Raw genomic sequence first — 17,966 nt, 5'->3', positions numbered from 1 at the left:
ACAGTTTTTGGAGTACAAGTATTTTGCCTCTTTAGCTACGTTTATTCCTAGGTATTTCATTCTTCTTAATGAAATACTAAATGGGAATGTTTCCTTGATTTCACTTTCTGATATTTCATTTTTAGTGTATGGAAATGCAACTGACTTATGTATGTTGATTTTTGCATCTTGTAACTTTACTGAATTCATTTATGAACTCTTGTAGTTTTCTGGTGGCACCTTCAGTGTTTCTATGTATAGCATTATATCATTTGCAAACAGTGACAGTTTTATTTCCTTTCTCATTTGGATTACTTTACTTTCATTTTCTTCTGTGATTGCTGTGGTATATCATACTTACAATTTTTAAATAATAGGCCCTAACTGGTCACTTCCACTTAAGGGTATGAAGATGACAAGGCTGGAAAAGGGCAGTGAGCTGGCTAGGGCAGGGAGGATGGGAAAGCTTCAATGGCTGGAACATTCATGGCTAACAGCCAGGGAGCAGTCTGCTACAGGTTGGCACCACACGGATACCTTTCCCAGGCCTGCAGGCCAGAGATAACCTGCAGTTTTCTCCCATGTTCCCTATACCTTTCATCTTGCCCTGAAACCCACTGGGCCCTGATTTATACATCCAACCCTCTGCTGAACAAGAAGAGGGAGAAGTGACAGGACTGATAATCAAATGTCAAAAGTGAGGGCTAAAGAGGAGAGGAGAACAATGAGCAGCTTCCTAGGGGAGCTATCTGAGCACAATGTGGCACCACATGGAAGCAGAGATTCCACAGGGAGGATAGAATCTGGGAGGGGGAAACAGCTCAACTGTGCCTGTTAACACCTGTTGAAGTACACCTTCAGGGAAGGCTGCCGACCCAGGGGAGGGATCAAAGGTGCTCAGAGCAAAGCAGGGTGGATGGGGGCAGCAGGACAGTGATCCCAGGGAGGGAAGGTGGGGGGATTGGCGCTCTGGAAGGGGGCCGTGCATTCCTGCTGATGGGGAGGATGGATGGCAGCGATGAATGGGAACCAACAGACCCCCAAAGGGGGAGGGGTTTGGAGAGAACCAGAAGAGGGCCTGCAAGGGAAAGGGACGACTGCGCCAACGTGGCCAGGCAGAGCCCCACACAGAACTCAGACCCGGGGCACGCAGCGGGCCAGGTTGCAGGGATGGTGGCAAAGGTTGCCCTGGACTCCCCACAGGGAGAAGGCACACCACAGGATGCCAGAGGGACAGTTCTGGGAAAGGCTCTGCCATGGAGCAGCCCCCAGTCTTCCATGACCCACGACTTCTCCCCGCCCCACCCACCCCAGCCCCAAGAGAGGACAGGCTACGAGATGCACCTTAACTGAAACGACTTTAATTTGAAACTGCCATGACACTGAGGCGGGGGAGGGGCAAAACAAGAGGGAGAGGAAGCTCTGGCTGAGGCAGAACAAGAGGGACCGAGCTTGGCCACAGCACCTCCCGGGCCCCAAAGGCACCAGCCGCTCCTCTTGCATGAAGATGCAGGGCTCAACCTGTGAAACAGCAGAGTCAGGGAAGAGCCTCAAGCCAGGGCCAGCCCACAGTCCCGCTCCACAGCCAGAGCTGTGGGAAGGGGTATGGTGTGTGTAACACTCACTTCAAAGGGTCTGGAACATGTCAGCCAGGTACCGCATGGCGGCTGCAATGGGGAGAGGCATAAGCAGGCGCTCCAGACATACGGATGGAGAAGCCCACCCAGGTCCCCGTGGGCAACTTCCTAGCCCTGCAATCTGAAACCCCCTCTAGTCCTGATGCAAAGAGCCCTGGGCCTGAGCACTCCCCCACCACCCGAATGACATGTGGAAATGTTTCCTAAAGGGAAACAAAATGTGCCAGCAGCTCTCAACCTTTGGGGCATGCCAGAACCACTCAGAACTTGTCACACACACAAACAGTCAAGGAAGAACCTTAGAGGCCATACCGAGCAGCAGCCACAGGGAAAAATCAACGGGGCACCTCTAAACATCCTAACAGAAGTTGTTCTCCAGGACTTACTCTGGTTTGCAAAGTGTCCTTGCAGTTCTTTTTTTTTTTTTTTTTTTTTTGTCCCCCCCGCTCTTTGCACACATACCTAGTTGTACATGCACAGCGGGCTCCAGGGCCAGGCCTCTAGGTTCTCCTCCCCCCAGGAATGTTGGTCTCTGCAGGGCCGCCTGCACCTGCGGCCCACCCCCACCCCACCGGCCCACCCAGGTTCTGCACTAGGACACCGCCCTCTGTCCCTGGTTCCTCATACCAAGCTGCTCCTTCAGGTCGTCGATTTCTCTCTGTAGCAGGAGGCACTAGGCCCACAGACACCAGAGGAAGAGAAAGGATTAGTACACTCTGGCCTCCTCACTCCTTCCCCTGCCCCTCGGACCCTACATCCCAAGGCCAGGCGGCTAGACCGGCAAGAGCACCTCCGTGGAAAGGGGGCACGCCGCTCCCTGGGATGTGGATGGGAGCGGGGAGGGGTCCCCACATATGTCCGTGTAACCCGGACCCAGATCCCACCATCTAGTTGGGGTCTGCATTTCCAGGAGCCCTCTGGCATTACCCGAGGACAGCCCTGTGCCCCTGGCGGCTGCTGCTGCCTTTCACGTCTTGGGGGATGGTCAAGGGTTTCCAGGTCACCTGAGGGGGAAAGGACACACAATCCAGCTTGCCAGGCTCCCAGTGGGGGCGGCGGGGGGAGGGAAGGGTCCAGCGGGGCCTAAGGGGAGGTGAGGCAGCACCACCCTCTGGGGGCAACAAGCTGCCCCTGCTCTGCCCGGCAGCTCCAACCTTCCCCCTGGGCTTGCCCGCTCCCCTGTTCCCCAGGGGCAGCTGTTTCTTCCCCCCACCCAACCCCCACCCCCGCCCCGACCAGACCGTGGTGTCTAAAGACAGTGGCCCTGGGTCCAACCCTTCCGGAGCTGTGGCCACCGCCAGCACCTGGGAGAGCGCTGTGGGCGAAAGGGACTGAACAGAAAAGACCATTCTGCTGCAAGTAGCTGTTTGGGGCACTGCCACCAGTCGCCCTTGCGGTGCAAACCCCACCCAGAGGATGATGTGGCTCAAGGCCAGCCCTGTCGAAGCTCTGTCTCCTGTGGGAGAAGCGGACTGGGGGCAAGGCTGAGCTCCCAGCGGAGACAGAGCCGAGGTCTCTCTCCTCCTCTCCTCTCCCTTCCCAGCGTTTCACACCCACCAGGCTCACCTGAGGGTGCAGGCCCTCTGGCCATGACGGCTACCTGGTTCAGGGCCGAGGGCTCTGAGTCTCCTGCAACGTGGGGGGCTCTGGTGCTGAGGTCGCCGCTGCTGGGATACCCATGATGCAGGTACGGACAAGATGGCCCTGGCCTGTGTGTCGGAAGCTGAAACAAAACTCTCTCACCCATTTGGACTGAGGGGGCCTGCGTGTCCATGGCTCTGTGTGCCTGTGTGAGCACGTGTGTTTCGGGGCTGGGCTGAGAGGCAGGGAATGGAGAGAGGCTGATCTCATTCGCACCTTCTCCCTCAGTCAGCCCCAGGCCGGCAGGCAGGGCTGAGCTGGGGACAAGTGTGGGGCACTGAGAAGGCCCACGCCCCCTCCAGGAAGGCTCGGGGAACAGCTAGGAAGCAGGAATCAGGAGGCCCTTGAGTCCAAACATTGAAGCTTTGCAGGCCAAATGCTGAAGGTGTCCCCAGATCCAGTTCAGCTCCCAGCCCCTCCTTCTTCCATCCCAGCCCCTGCCTGGGGCAGGAGGTGGGACATGGGCCCAGGGTGCAGAGCCCTGCCCTGCTCACTCAAAGTGCTCCCTTCATGTGTGTCCCTAGTCGGACGACCCCCATCTGGCATCCTAATGACCCAATGACCCAGGGGTGCCCGCTGAAGACCCCCGAGGGATAGACAGAGGGAGCAGGGGGAAAGAGGAAGAGCGGCCTGGGGGCGGCGGGGAGGGTCGGGGCAGGGTCGGAGCATGGCCTACTCACTTGGCCCCTTGCGACCTGGTCTCCGTCTGGGTCGTTATCTTCTCCAGCCACCACCAGCTCGGACTCCCTTGCCCTCCTGGCGGCGGGTTTCTTCCCAGCGCCCGCGTGCTTGGACTGCTTGGTTCCGGAAGGGACCAAGGAATACTTCCTGGACCTCCCAAGCAGCGGAACACCAGCGATCGGGGGGAAGGTGGCCGGTTCCAGGGGAGCTGCCGAGACTCGCTGCCCCCAGGGAGGGAAGGTTCTCCCCAGGGCGAGGGCGGAGGCTCCCCCGAGGGGTTTCTTCTCCTGGGCCCCCTTCTTCCTAGGAGTGGCCCTGGGCAGGCCGCCCGCAGCAGCAGCCGCCGCAGCAGCTGCAGCCGCAGCCGCAGCCGCAGCCGCAGCCACAGCAGCCCCCGGGTAGCTGGGCCTGCTTCCCTCCTTCCCCCAGAGGATGCTTTGCATTTTCTTAGGGGAAGAGATGTCCGGCTCTCCGACGCCCTGCCTTTCCACAACCGAAGTGAACCCTCGCAGAGCAGGGGCCAGGAAAGCGCCTGGCACGTGGAGGAAATTCTCCCTGACTTGGAAGTGCGGGAGTGTGAACCCGGGAGCCTCGGGGCTGCAGGGCTGGGCCTGGCCTCCTCCCCTGGGGTAAATGCTCACCCTCATCAGCTGTATCTCACCGAACTCGTCGGAGGACTCGGGGTCGGAAGGCAGCCCGACCGGGCCTTCCGCGGGGGGCCGCTGGCGACTGGCAGCCAAGGGCAACCTACTCTTAGTGCCTCTCTTCCGGTTCGGCCAGGCCCAGCCCGCCTCGGGCCCACCGAGGTGGAGACAGCGGGCCAGAGCCTGCTGCGCTTCTCCACAGCCCTGGGCGGACGCGCCTCCACTGCCGGCACCCGCCTCGAGGCCGGCCCACACGGCTGACACTTCGGCGGCGGCGGCGGGGGCGCAGCTCTCGGGGGACGGGGATCTGCGGACGCCCAGCACGTCCAGGTCGGCCAGCTGCCGCAGGATGGCCGCCGCAGACTCGTTGGCCAGATCCAGGGCGACGCCCTTGTCGTCGGCCGGGGAGCCAGGTCGGCCTTCGCGGCCCCAGAGCACCAGCCCTCCCGCCTCCAGCTCCTCCGTCTCTGACTCGAAGCCCTTGGGGTCCCGGAAGCCGCCCCCGCCCTCGCCCTCGCCGCTCTGTGGTGGCCCCGCGTCGGGGCCTGGGCCTGGTCCCCGCTGGGCTCCGGGGCCCGCGGGGCGGACGCCAGCCGGCTCCCCACCCTCCGGGCCGAAACCCGCTCCCCAAACAGACACCTCATCCGGGGAGCTCATGTCGGACTTAGGCGGCCCGGGTTTCGGGGCGATGATCGGTCGCCCCGGAGCAGTCACCGCCGTGTCGCGTCGCGGTCGGGGTAACGGTCGCGGTCGGGATCTTCAGCCACGGGAGGCTTCAGCCACCACAGGCGTCACCCGCGCTCGCCTCAAAAGACGCCCGGCTTCTCTTCGCGCCTTCGACGACGCCGGTCTCGGGGCCTCCTCATTGGTCCGGACCTAGCCAACCAGCGCGCGCCCTGTTGGCCCGCCCCTCGAGGCCCAACCAATGGGGTCGAGGGTCTCTGGTTTGCTGCCAGGCGGGTGCCGGGGGCTCTGTGCAGTTGGCCAGCTGGCTGTGGATGGGAGCGGGTGACCTCAAGGTGACAGTGCTGCTTTCAGGCCCCTCCTCCTACCTTCTCCTGTCCCGCCTCCCCTTTCCAGTTAGAGTCTCAGCCCCGAGTCTGAGCGAGCCTCCGTTTCCCATCTATAAAGGGGGTGGGCCGAGGGGCGTTTGGTTTCCTGGGTGGTGAGAATGAAACTTCAGGATGGTGGGCCTGGGCTTGGGGAACAGGCTGGGCTTGGTTCTGCTCTCTCAGCCCCCAGCCCTGAACTCGGAGGTAATTCAAAGAAGAAGGAATAGCAGTGGCCAGTAGACACTCCAGAAGATGCTCACCATCACCGATCCTGGAGATACGAACTAAAACCACGAAGTGGTTTTCACACACAGCTTTGCAACCTTCGAAGAGCTTAACTGCTCTGAGGGTGGGGGAGGTTAGGAGCAAAGCCCTGTGGCGGTGGTGCAAAGGAGCCACTGGGGAGGCTAATTTGGCAGAATCCATGAAAAGCAACTTATACAGCACGGACTATGGGGCTGGCACTCTTCTAAGAGTGCCTAACTAGTGATGCGCCCTCACGACCTTCCTAGGACCATGTTGCCAGCAATTGCGGGCCTCTTAGAGTTGAGGAAACAGGTGCTGAGAGGTTCAGCCACTGGCCCAAGGTCCCTGGGCTCGTCGGGATCGGTGGCAGGATTGAAACTGGGCAGTCTGGCTCCAGAGTCTTGGCTTGGAGCCGAAGATCTTAAACCGAACGAGACGCTTATTCTCTCTGTCCGGTCCATCTTCTGGAGACGCACGACGGTCCCCGTGTGTACAAGGACACACGCACAAGGGTTTTGCTGATGGAGAAAACTGGGAACACTCCAGGTTCCCCTCAGTAAGGAGTCGGATGAATGCCACGTGGTGTGAGCGCCCTGTGGAGTAAAGCCTGGCGGTGCAAAGGAATGCATCAGACCCTGTTCACAGATTTCAGAACCCTCCTCCTGACTGTATACTGCAAGTTGGAGAATGACAGAGTTAAGGCCCCCTCCTGGCAGGTGTTGGAATATCCAGATGTTTGGGGTACCTCAAGAAGAGAGGAATTCACCCAAATCTTCACAGTCAGAGTATGATAGCAAGCTGTTCACATGGCTTTCCTAGACTTGAGAGTCCTTTTAAAAATGCAATCTGAGATTCTTTCTGACAATGTTCTGGCAAAGCCAAATTTAAAGGAGCCTTTATGATACTTATGCTTATGTAAATACTCAGGCCAAGTTTATTGAAACTAGACTTATTTTGCCAACAAATTATTCTTAATTTCGTTATATTTGGAGGAAATGATAATTTTAAAGAGAAAAAATTGTTCCAGCAAAATGTCTTTATAGATTTTAAATTCTGGTGCTGTTTAATTGTCTTTGAGTTTCTACATTTACTGTCTAAGGCTCACTTCCTAGATGACTCTTCGTTGCTATATTATATTATTGTAGAGTTTAATTGAATTATGTAAAGGACAATCAACATTTGTTTCTGAAGATCGTCACAGTCATCTCTCTTGGGATGAAGATCATATACCTCATGACCTGCAACAAGGAGATTATTCATATTGGAAGAGACATCAGATAAAGGACTTTTTTTTTTTTTTTTTGGTCTTTTCAGGGCTGCACTGGCGGCATATGAAGGTTCCCAGGCTAGGGCCCCAATTGGAGCTGTAGCTGCTGGCCTCTGCCACAGCCACAGCCATGTCAGATCTGAGCCGGGTCTGCAATCTACACCACAGCTCATGGCAACACCGGATCTTTAACCCACTGAGCAAGGCCAGGGATCGAACCCGCATCCTCATGGATGCTAGTCTGGTTCGTTAACTGCTGAGCCGCAACTGGAACTCCAGATAAAGGATTTTTATGGTCATGTTGGAAGGGGTTATATTAGGCTTTCTCTCCTGAAAAGACTGTCTCTCCCCTTTCTGACACCTCGCTTTGATTAATTGAGACCAGCACTATCAGATCAGGAAAAGAAGATGATATCTGAAGTACACAGCTGACCTAAGATGGCAGACCAGACTTGTATACTAATTATTTGATAATTTCTCACACTTTTGCTTATGAACCAAAAGATTTATTGGGCTGTCATATGCAATTTTCATAAATCAATCCAACTGCTGGTTTATGGTTAATTACTTATGTCCAATACTCCTGGATTATCTTAGCAGATTTCTTCTCTCCAAGGCTCTAATTGGATGGCCCTTAGAGATTTTGCCTTAGAAGAAAGAAATTTTAGTACTCTGCAAGCCATTGCCAATATCATTAAGTAGGACTCTCTTTCCTGGCCAGTTAATGATACCTGTTCTGAACTTGGGCATAAATACTGCTTTTTGCTAGATGTTAAATATTTTGGATAGATTTTAACTGGACCCAATAGATTTATGGAACAAATTTATGGCCTTGAATCTCCCCAGGTTGGTTAGGAAGATGTACATTTTCCTTAGGGTCAAGGTCACCTATGGGTGGCCTTGCTAATAGCTACTGGCAATCTGCCTTTAATGTGGGCATGCTGAGTTCAGTCAGTTTCCCAATGGTATGATTATTTGGCCACAATATTTGTTCCTTCACTTGGAATAGAAGATATCGTTACTCATATAGAGGCTTTAACAAAATTCACCCAGCAAACCTTAAATGATAGTAACCAAGTCATTAGTTTACTCAATTCACAAATTTCCATGGTGAGAAAAAGCAGTCCTATAGAATTGAGACTTACACCACAGCTCACAGCAATGCCGGATCCTTAACCCACTGAGCAAGGCAAGGGATCAAACGTGCAACCTCATGGATGCTAGTCAGGCTGAGCCATGGTGCAAACTCATTTTTTGGGGGGAGGATAATTATTTTCAATTAAACATGAAACCAAAAGTTGTTTTTTTAAAAAAATAACAAAATCACAAACCTTAGGCAGACTGACCAAGGGAAAAAAAGAGATTCCTAAAGAATCACCAAAATCAGGACTGAAAGAGAGATATCACCACTGAGCCTATGTGAATTTTAAAAATTATAATAAAATAGTATGAAAAATTTATATCAACACATTAGAAACAGAAATACAATGAAAAAAATCTGTAGAAAGACATAAACTTCAAAACAGACTCAATAAAAGAAAATCAATTAAATTGATATTTTAAAATCTCACAATGAATAGCTCCTGTCTAGATGGCATCTGCTGAATTATATCAAACATTTCAGATAGAAATAATAGCAATACTCCAAAAAATTTTCCAGAAAATAGAGGAGGAATGAACACTTTCAGATTATCTCTATTAGGCCAATATTGCTGTAATGTCAGCCTCTGACAGTTTTTTTAATTGTAATGCAAGTGCCTGATATTAAGCTTTTGATTGCTGAGGCACCACCTCAAAGACAGCTATATCAAATAAACAAATTGGCAGCTACATGACTAGGTAAAGAGTCAGGCCACCACACCCCTAAAGTTTCCTTTGTTTTAGAGGTCTCTGGTTGACTTAGATAACTGACCCTTTGGCTGCTTGTTTTTCCCTTCTTATGCTTTAATTCCTGTTCTTATGTTTTAAATTCATCAATAAATAGTGAATGAAACTCCTTGACTCTGATAAAAACACAACCCCAGGTTCAAGCTCTTGTTCTCTACCCACAACCTTTCTGTGTGGCCCTAGGCATGCCATGTACCCTCCAGGACTTGTGAGTGATAAATCTTGTCCTTTCAAAGTTTCCTGATGGTTATTGCTGAGGTGCATCTTGCAATAATAATAAGAACGATAAGAACCATGTAATAAGGGCTAGTTCAACCACAACATTGGTTCCGAAATATCTATGGGGGCTCGCCTTGGGGTCCAGGTGAGTGCCTCCAGGTATTTCTAGCAGATAGTATCACTACTGATTGGCTGAGACCAGCACAATTACCCCGATGCCAAAGACATGTGAAGACGTCCAAAATAAAGAAAATTGCAGACCAATCTCTTCGTTGATATGGAGGAAATAATCCTCAACAAAATATTAACAAACTGAATTCAGAAACACATAGAAGAGATTATATACCATAACCAAGTGGGATTCAGTCTAGAAGTACAAGGTTGGTTTAATATTTAAAAATTGATTTATATAATACACTATATTAAAAGAAAAAAAGAGGAGTTCTATGGTGGCCTAGTAGGTTAAGGATCTGACCTTGTCATCGCTGTAGCTCGGGTTGTTGCTGTGGTGCAGGTTTGATCCTTGGCCCAGGAATTTCCACATGCCACAGGTGCGGCCAAAAAAAAAAAAAAAAAAAAAAAAAGAGTAAAAGAAGAAAGAACTGAAACATGGTCATCTTAACAGACGTAGAAGCAGCGTTTGACAATATCCCACAACTTTTCATGACAAAACAATAAAAAACTAGGAATGGAAAGAAACTTCTTCAACATGATGAAGAATATCTATGAGCCACCTACAGCTAACATCATATTTAATGGTGAAAGACTGAATACTTTTCCTCTAAGGTCAGGAACAAAGACATGCTTACTACTTTTATTCATCGTTGCACTGGAAGTTTGAGCCAGTTCGAACAGGGAGAAAGAACTAAAAGTCATTCAGATTAGAATGAAAAAAAGAAATTTTTTATTCTCAGATGACATGATTTCCTATGTGGAAAATCCTAAGGAATCCACAGAAATCCATTAAAACTAATAAACAAGTTCATCAAGTTTGCAGAATACAAGATTAATATATTAAATAAATTGTATTGCTACATACTTGAACAAATAATCCAGAAATGAAATTAAAGGAACACTTGATTCTAGTTATAATATCATTGAAAAGAATAAAATGCTTAGGCATATACTTAACAAACCAAATGTTATACTTATGCAATGAGAAACACAAGTTGATGTTTGCTAAGAGAAATCAGAGATGATCTAAATAAATGGAAAGACATTTCATATTCATGGTTGTAAGACTCAATATTTATATGGTAATTCTCCCAAATTGATCTATAGGTTCTATGCAATCCCTGTAGAAATTCCAGCAGGCTTTCTTTGTAGAAATTCATAGGCTGATCCAAAAATTCATATGGAAATGCAAAAGACCCAGAATATCCAAAACTATTTTGAAAAAGAACAAACCTGGAGGACTTCCACTTTCTGGTTTCAAAATATACCATAAAAACACAGATAATCAAGTTAGTGTTGTACTGGCATAGGGACAGATCAATGGAACCAAACTGAGAGTTCAGATAAAAATCCCAGAGCTCCTGTTGTAGCTCAGCAGGTTAAGAACCCAGCATAGTATCCATGAGGATGCAGGTTCGATTCCTGGCCTCATTCAGTGGATTAAAGATCTGGTGTTGCTGCAAGTTGCAGCATAGGTTGCAGATGGGGCTTGGATCCTGTGTTGCTGTGGCTGTGGTATAGGCTGGCAGCTGCAGCTCTGATTGAACCCTTAGCCCTGGAACTTCCATATGCAATGGGTGTGGCCCTAAAAAGAAAAAAAATCCTTATATTTAAGGTCAATGATTTTCAATTTAGTGGGGGATAAAGTTATTTTTTCTACATGTAGTGCTGGCACAATTGGATTTCATCATGTAAAAACACAAACTTAGACTCTTACTTCACACCACACACAAACCAATGCATAATGGACCAGAGACTTAAATGTAAGACTTGCAACTATAAATCTGTTAGGAGAAAGTATAGGAGAAAAGTCTTTGTAAATATAGGTTAGGCAATGATTTCTTAGATACAACACAAAAAATCATGATCCATAAAATAAAAACTTGATAAATTGGACTCAACCAGAATTTAAAATATTTATGGTTTAGAAGGCACTATTAAGAAAATGAAAAGGCAAACTACAGACTTGGAGAAAACATGTGAAAATCACAGATCTAACAAAGAACTTGTACCCATAATAAACAAAGAATAAGAAGAATAAATAAATAAATCAGAAAATGACCCCCTTAAAGATTGGGTAAAAGTGGCACAGTTCCCATGTGCCACAGTGGGTTAAAGATCCAACACTGTCACTGCAGCAGCTTGGGTTGCTGTTGATGCTCAGGTTGGATCCCTGGGCCAGGACCTTCCACATGCCACGGGTGCAGCCAAAAAAAAAAAAAAAAAATTGGGTAAAATATTCAAATAGACATTGCACCAAAGAAGGTGTAGAAATGGTTAATAAGCATTTCAAAGAATGCTCAGAACCACTAATCAATAGAGAAATAAATCAAAATCATAACGAGATACCATTTTTCAAAAACAATAGAATGGCTATAATAACAAATACAAAAAATAATAAATAATGGTGAGGATATGGATAAATTGAAATCCTCATACATTGATAGTGAGAATATAAAATTGTAGAGTCTCTTTGGAAAATATTCTAGTATTTCCTTACAAAATTGAACAGAGTTACTGTATGATCCAGAATGTCCACTCCTAGGTATCTACCCATGAGAACTGAAAGCATATGTTCACACAAAAAATCATGAACTCAAAATGTGTATGAATATTCTTAGCGACATTATGCACAATATTCCCAAACTAAACGTAAACCACATGTCCATCAACTATTGAACAGATAAATAAAATATGGTATATCCAATACCATGGAATATTATTTGTCAATAAAAATAATGTACTGAAACATGCTACAATAGGAGTGAACTTTGAAAACATATTAAGTGAAAGAAGCCAGACACAAAGTACTGTATAGTGTGTGATTCCATTTATACAAAATGTCTAGAATAGGCAAATCCATAGGGACAGAAAATAGCTATTACTTGCTTAGGGCTGGGGGTGAGTTGATAGGGGTAATGGCTAAGGGAAACAAGACATCTTTTTCGACTAATAAAAAATATCCTTAAATTGATTGTGATGGACGTGCAATTCTGTGAGTACCAAAAAGTTGTTGAATAAGGCATTTTATTTTTTTTTAGAAAACAAATAGCAAGATTATTTAAAGCCATATATATTAATTATTACATTGAATATGATTTTAAAAAACACTTCAATTACAAGGCAGAAACAATCAGACTATTTTAACAGAACTGACTACACAATATCTAAAAGAAATTCCCTTTAAAAGTAGACAACGATAGGTTAAAAGCAGAAACAAAGAACAAAAGTGCACTGTGAAACATTAATAAGTAACCTGGAGTGCTTATGTGATTAGCAGACCAGTCTTCCAGACAAGCACTGGTATTAATTTGTGCTATCTTTTTCTTACACAATTATCAAATCCTTCAAGTTAAACTCTGAAGTTGCATGCTTATAATTTCATTCATGCACTAGATATTGTATTCTCAGCATTTGGAACAAAATTTTATGATTGGAAATTAGTTATTTCCAAGTTAATGTGGCTTTCCTACTTTTAGGTGAATGAATTATTATTCCAACACGCTTCAACACTATTCATCAATCACTACTGATGTTATTTTATAAATTGTAAATGTCATAGTACAGTTATGCATAACACAATAAGTTATTTCCTTAAATATTTTACAGTAAGTAATTTTTTTTTTACAAGTTAAAAAAGAAAGTTAGATGCATTCCACCATTCGTACTTTTAGTGTGACTAACTTTCTCTGGGAGACAGAACATTTTGACATTAAATTCTTAGAAATATTCTTTCAGGGTACTAGAACTCAGGGACACAGGCTAGCTAGAGGAGTGCCTCCCTGATTTCAGCTGGGGTGATGAATCAGAACATTCAGGACTGAGAAACTTGGACAGCTCACAGCATAACCTTGTTTTCCATGATTTTGCCTTATTCATTTAGACATTTCTGAGATGGAGCTTTGTCACCAACTAGCAACATATGTCAATGAGCTGAGAAAATGAGATTGCTAAAATGCAGTAGACATTGGAGAAAAAATAAAGTAGATGTGGATTGCTTTTAAAATAAGCCAAAGCTTTGCTGAGAAAGCAAAGGGGAATTTAAATAAGTAAAATTTCTATATACTTAGTCTCAAATTAAATTTTCCATAGTCCGTGGCGTTAGAAGTTGATATATATTCATGTGAAGAGTACTTTTTTTGAATATGTGCAGTGACAGGTAGAAGTCTGTCAAAACTCAAAGTACAGTGAATTACTACTATGCTGTTCCCCTATTTATTCCTATCCAGAGCTATTCAGCTGACTCCATTTAATTTTTTTTTTTTTTTGTCTTTTTGCCATTTCTCGGGCCGCTCCCGCAGCATATGGAGGTTCCCAGGCTAGGGGTCTAATCGGAACTGTAGCTGCCAGCCTGCGCCAGAGCCACAGCAACGCAGGATCCGAGCTGTGTCTGCAACCTACACCACAGCTCACGGCAACGCCGGATCGTTAACCCACTGAGCAAGGGCAGGGACCGAACCCGCAACCTCATGGTTCCTAGTTGGATTCGTTAACCACTGCGCCATGATGAGAACTCCTAAAAATTTTTTTTGATTAAAGTATAATTTATTTACAATGTTCCTTCAATTTCTGCTGTACAGCAAAGTGACCCAACTGTATAGCAGGACCACCTCACCCATCTGTTCCCAGTGTAACAGTCTGCATCTACCAACCCCAAACTCCCCATTGGTTCCCCTGCCCAGCAAACACAAGTCTGCCCTCCATGTCCATGGTCTGTTTCTGTTTTGTAGATCAATCATTTGTGTCATATTTTAGATACTACATATAATTGATATCACTTGGTGTTTCTCTTTCTGACCTACTTCACCTAGTATGAGAGTCTAGTTCCATCCATGTTGCTGCAAATGGCATTATTTTGTTCTTTTTAATGGATGAATAGTATTCCATTGTATATATGTACCACATCTTCTTAATCCGTTCATCAGTTGATGGACATTTAGGTTGTTTCCTTGTTTTGGCTATTGTGAATAGTGCTGCAATGAACATATGGGTGCATGTATCTTTTTTGATGAAAGTTTTGTCTGGATATTATGCCCAGGAGTGGGATTCCCGGATCATGCGGTAGTTCTATATTTAGTTTTCTTAGGTATTTCCATACTGTTTTCCATAGTGGTTGTACCAATTTACATTCCCACCAAAAGTGAAGGAGGGTTCCCTTTTCTCCACATCCTCTCCAGCATTTGTTATGTGTTGACTTGTTAATGATAGCCACCCTAACTGGTGTGAGGTGGTACCTCATTGTAGTCTTGATTTGCATTTCTCTAATAATAGTGATGTTGAGCATGTTTTCATGTGCCTGTTGGCCATCTCTATGTCTTCTTTGAAGAAATATCTATTTAGGTCTTCTGCCCATTTTTTGATTGGTTTTTTTGTTTTTTTGTTGTTGAGTTGTATGAGTTGTTCGTATATTTTGGAGATTAAACCTTTATCAGTTGAATCATTTGCAAAGATTTTCTCCCATTCTGTGGGTTGTCTTTTCATTTCTTAAATGTTTTCCTTTGCTGTGCAGAAGCTTTTAAGTTTAATTAGGTCCCACTGGTTTATTTGTGACTTTATTGTCATTATTCTATGAGGTGGATCAAATAAGATGTCACTGTGATGTATGTCAAAGAGCATTCTACCTATGTTTTCCTCTAGGAGCTTTATAGTATCTGGCCTTCCATTTAGGTCTTTAGTCCATTTTGAGGGTTTTTTTTTTTTTTGGCATATGATATTAAAAAATGTTCTAATTTCATTATCTTGCATGCAGTTGCCCATTTTCCCAGTTTCATTTATTGAAGAGACTATCTTTCCTTCACTGTATGTTCTTGCCTCCTTTGTCATAGATTAATTGACCATAGGTGCTTGGGTTTATTTCTGGGCTTTCTATCCTGTCCCATTGATCTATATTTCTGTTTTTGTGCCAATAACATACTGTTTTGATGATTGTAGCTTTGTAGTATAGTCTGAAGACAGGGAGCCTGATTCTTCCAGTTCCGTTTTTTCTTTTCAATATTGCTTTGGCCAGTCGAGGTCTTTTGTGTTTCCATACAAACTTTAAAATATTTTGTTCTAGCTCTGTAAAGAATGTCATTGGCAATTTGATATTTGATAGGGATTATACTGAATCTGTAGATTGCCTTAGGTAGTATTGTCATTTTCACTATATTGATTCTTCCAATTCAAGAGCATGGTATATCTTTCCATCTTTTTTTTTTTTTTTAACACCAAACATTTGTTCAGTTTAATGTTTCTCAACAGAGTAACAGGTAGTTTCTCTGGGACCCTTATGTTTTCACTGAGATTTGACTGTTTTTGTTTTCTTTTAGACAAGAAACCATTAATAATAAGCATCCTCTGGATCATCTGGGTTACCCCTTTATAACTGAGTATTCCTCTATTATGTAAGCAGTGCTGTTTCCATTGACCCCAAGAAGTGTTTCTCCACCTCAGAGATTGCTAGCTTCTTTACCCAGTATCCCCTCTTCCTTTCTTCCTTACTAATGGGACCCTGATTTGACAATACTCCTACAGTGCTATTAAAAACAGTCACATGACACTGTTCTAGCCAGTATGTAAGAGAGTTATTAGGTGGGGCTTCCCAGAAAGATCCTTAAAGGTGGCTGCCTTAGCAGGCTAATGTCTTTTACCCTCTGTTCTTTCTCCTTTTCTAGCTTGGACAGAGGTCAAGTTAAGACTATGAGGTCAAGAACGCATGCTAGGGAGGGCTGAAGATGGAAAAGGCTGGGTCTCTAAGGACTCCAAAAAAACATAACAACCCTGGACTTGGCTATCTGCAGATACCTCATTACATGGGAACAATAGCTCCCTAATTTTTATTTATTTATTTATATTCTGAAATTTTATTTTTATTTTTTACAAAATAAAATACATACATTTAAACACAATTACATTCACACAGATTATTATATCATGGATCTTAAGAAACAGATTAAGTGACTCCCTCTGGAGAAGTGGAATGGAAAATATGATGAGACAAATAGGAAATTTATTCTATACTTTATCCCATTTTGTATGGCTTTCATCCTTACAATTTAGTATTATCTATTACATTTCAATTTTTCCTTAAAAATTAGCATTATATTAAAATTGTTATATTATGTAACTAAAATTTATAAAGAAAAACTTATACACCATTAAATATTTTATATAGCATAATAAAAAGAATAACTTTACTGGTAAGAATAACAAAAATAATATACCCTCTGAAAATAAGTAAAATATAAAATGCATAAATTGGTTAAAAAACAGTGTAACCATATAAATATGTCCTCACAATTTGTTATATCTTATTGATTCTTCAATATAGGCATTACACCATTCTAGGTGATGTGATAAACAAGACATTATAGACCTTACATTGTACCATGGAGAGAAATGGTTATTAATAATACAGTCGTAGTACTGTATTATTTAATTGTACAGCTGCATTATTTAATTATAATTGTCATAAATTCTTTGATGGAGAGGAATCAGATGTAAGAAGACTTCAGCATTCCAAGACTGAGGTCAAATGACCCCCTTTATGGTGGATTATGCACTTATTTACTATGAGATATATTTCTTCTCCAGAGATTCCTTGTTTGTGTATCAATTGTATTTTTGGTTTGCAGTTATTCTGAAGTTTTGATATAAGAGTCTATATGTATATGAGATTGATTTAAGTTGTTGTTCTCTTAATTGCAAGTTCATCTCCAGTGTCTTGCATTTGTACCCTCCTCTTCTCATGATTTCTGATTTTGGTGGGATAATTGTGCATGGATGATTTTGTATCTTGTATATATACCTTTACTGTTGAGCCTTGTCATTTGTGGAATTTTTGTTTCCTGTTGCTGTCTTTTCTTTTCTGCCTAGAGAAGATCCTTTAGTATTTGTTGTAAGGCTGGTTTAGTGTTGCTGAATTCTCTCAACTTTTGCTTATCTGTGAAGGTTTTGATTTCTTCTTCAAATCTGAATGAGAGCCTTGCTGGGTAAAGGAATCTTGGTTGGAGGTTTTTTTCCTTTCATCACGTTAAGTATGTCAGGCCACTCCCTTCTGGCCTGCGGAGTTTCTGCTGAAAAATCTGCCGATAACCTTATTGGGGTTCCCTTGTATGCTACTTGTTTTTTTTCCCTAGCTGCTTTCAAGATTTTCTCTTTGTCTTTAATGTTGGTTAGTTTGATTAATATGTGTCTCGGTGTGTTCCTCCTTGGGTTTATTTTATATGGTACTTGTTTTGCTTCCTGGATTTGAGTGGGTGGTTCCTTTCCCATGTTAGGGACGTTTTCAGCTATTATCTCTTGGAATATTTTTTCTGTCCCCTTCTCTCTCTCTTGTCCTTCTGGCACCCCTATAATACGGATGTTGGTGCGTTTAATGTTGTCCCAGAGTTCCCTGAGACTCTCTTCATTTGTTTTCAATCTTTTTTCTCTTTTCTGTGCTGCATCCATGATTTCCACTAATCTGTCCTCCACCTCACTTATTCGTTCTTCTGCCTCCTGTATTCTGCTGTTAGCTGCTTCTAGTGAATTTTTTATTTCAGTTATTGTATTTCGCATC

General features: G+C 44.7%; 1 protein-coding gene across 1 annotated transcript; it reads right to left on the bottom strand.

Annotated features, from left to right (window-relative positions):
* Positions 1-1,318: 1,318 nt before the first annotated feature.
* Positions 1,319-5,412, bottom strand: LOC100621166 (uncharacterized protein CXorf49 homolog). Its single transcript, XM_013986240.3, has 6 exons — positions 3,938-5,412; positions 3,183-3,339; positions 2,544-2,620; positions 2,244-2,289; positions 1,605-1,646; positions 1,319-1,500 (listed from the first exon to the last, which is right to left on the bottom strand). The coding sequence occupies exons 1-5, from the start codon at positions 5,237-5,239 to the stop codon at positions 1,606-1,608; spliced, it is 1,623 nt and encodes a 540-aa protein (XP_013841694.3). The 5' UTR covers positions 5,240-5,412; the 3' UTR covers positions 1,319-1,500; position 1,605.
* Between the last annotated feature and the right edge of the window lie 12,554 nt (positions 5,413-17,966).

The sequence above is a fragment of the Sus scrofa genome, chromosome X (genome assembly GCF_054392235.1).
Source record: "Sus scrofa isolate SSC_HxYL_T2T_F1_AM1 chromosome X, Sscrofa_HxYL_maternal_Yorkshire_Landrace_v2.0, whole genome shotgun sequence".
NCBI lineage: Eukaryota > Metazoa > Chordata > Mammalia > Artiodactyla > Suidae > Sus > Sus scrofa.
This window is presented reverse-complemented; position numbering and strand designations above follow the sequence as displayed.

What these genes read in the sequence shown, in the direction of transcription:
- LOC100621166 (XM_013986240.3), bottom strand. Translation starts at nt 5,239, where the DNA reads ATGAGCTCCCCGGATGAGGTGTCTGTTTGGGGAGCGGGTTTCGGCCCG. An exon ending in CAGAGGGCCTGCACCCTCAG is followed by an intron (nt 2,621 to 3,182) that starts GTGAGCCTGGTG and finishes TTTCCCCCTCAG; the next exon opens with GTGACCTGGAAACCCTTGAC. An exon ending in GGGCACAGGGCTGTCCTCGG is followed by an intron (nt 2,290 to 2,543) that starts GTAATGCCAGAG and finishes CTGTGGGCCTAG; the next exon opens with TGCCTCCTGCTACAGAGAGA.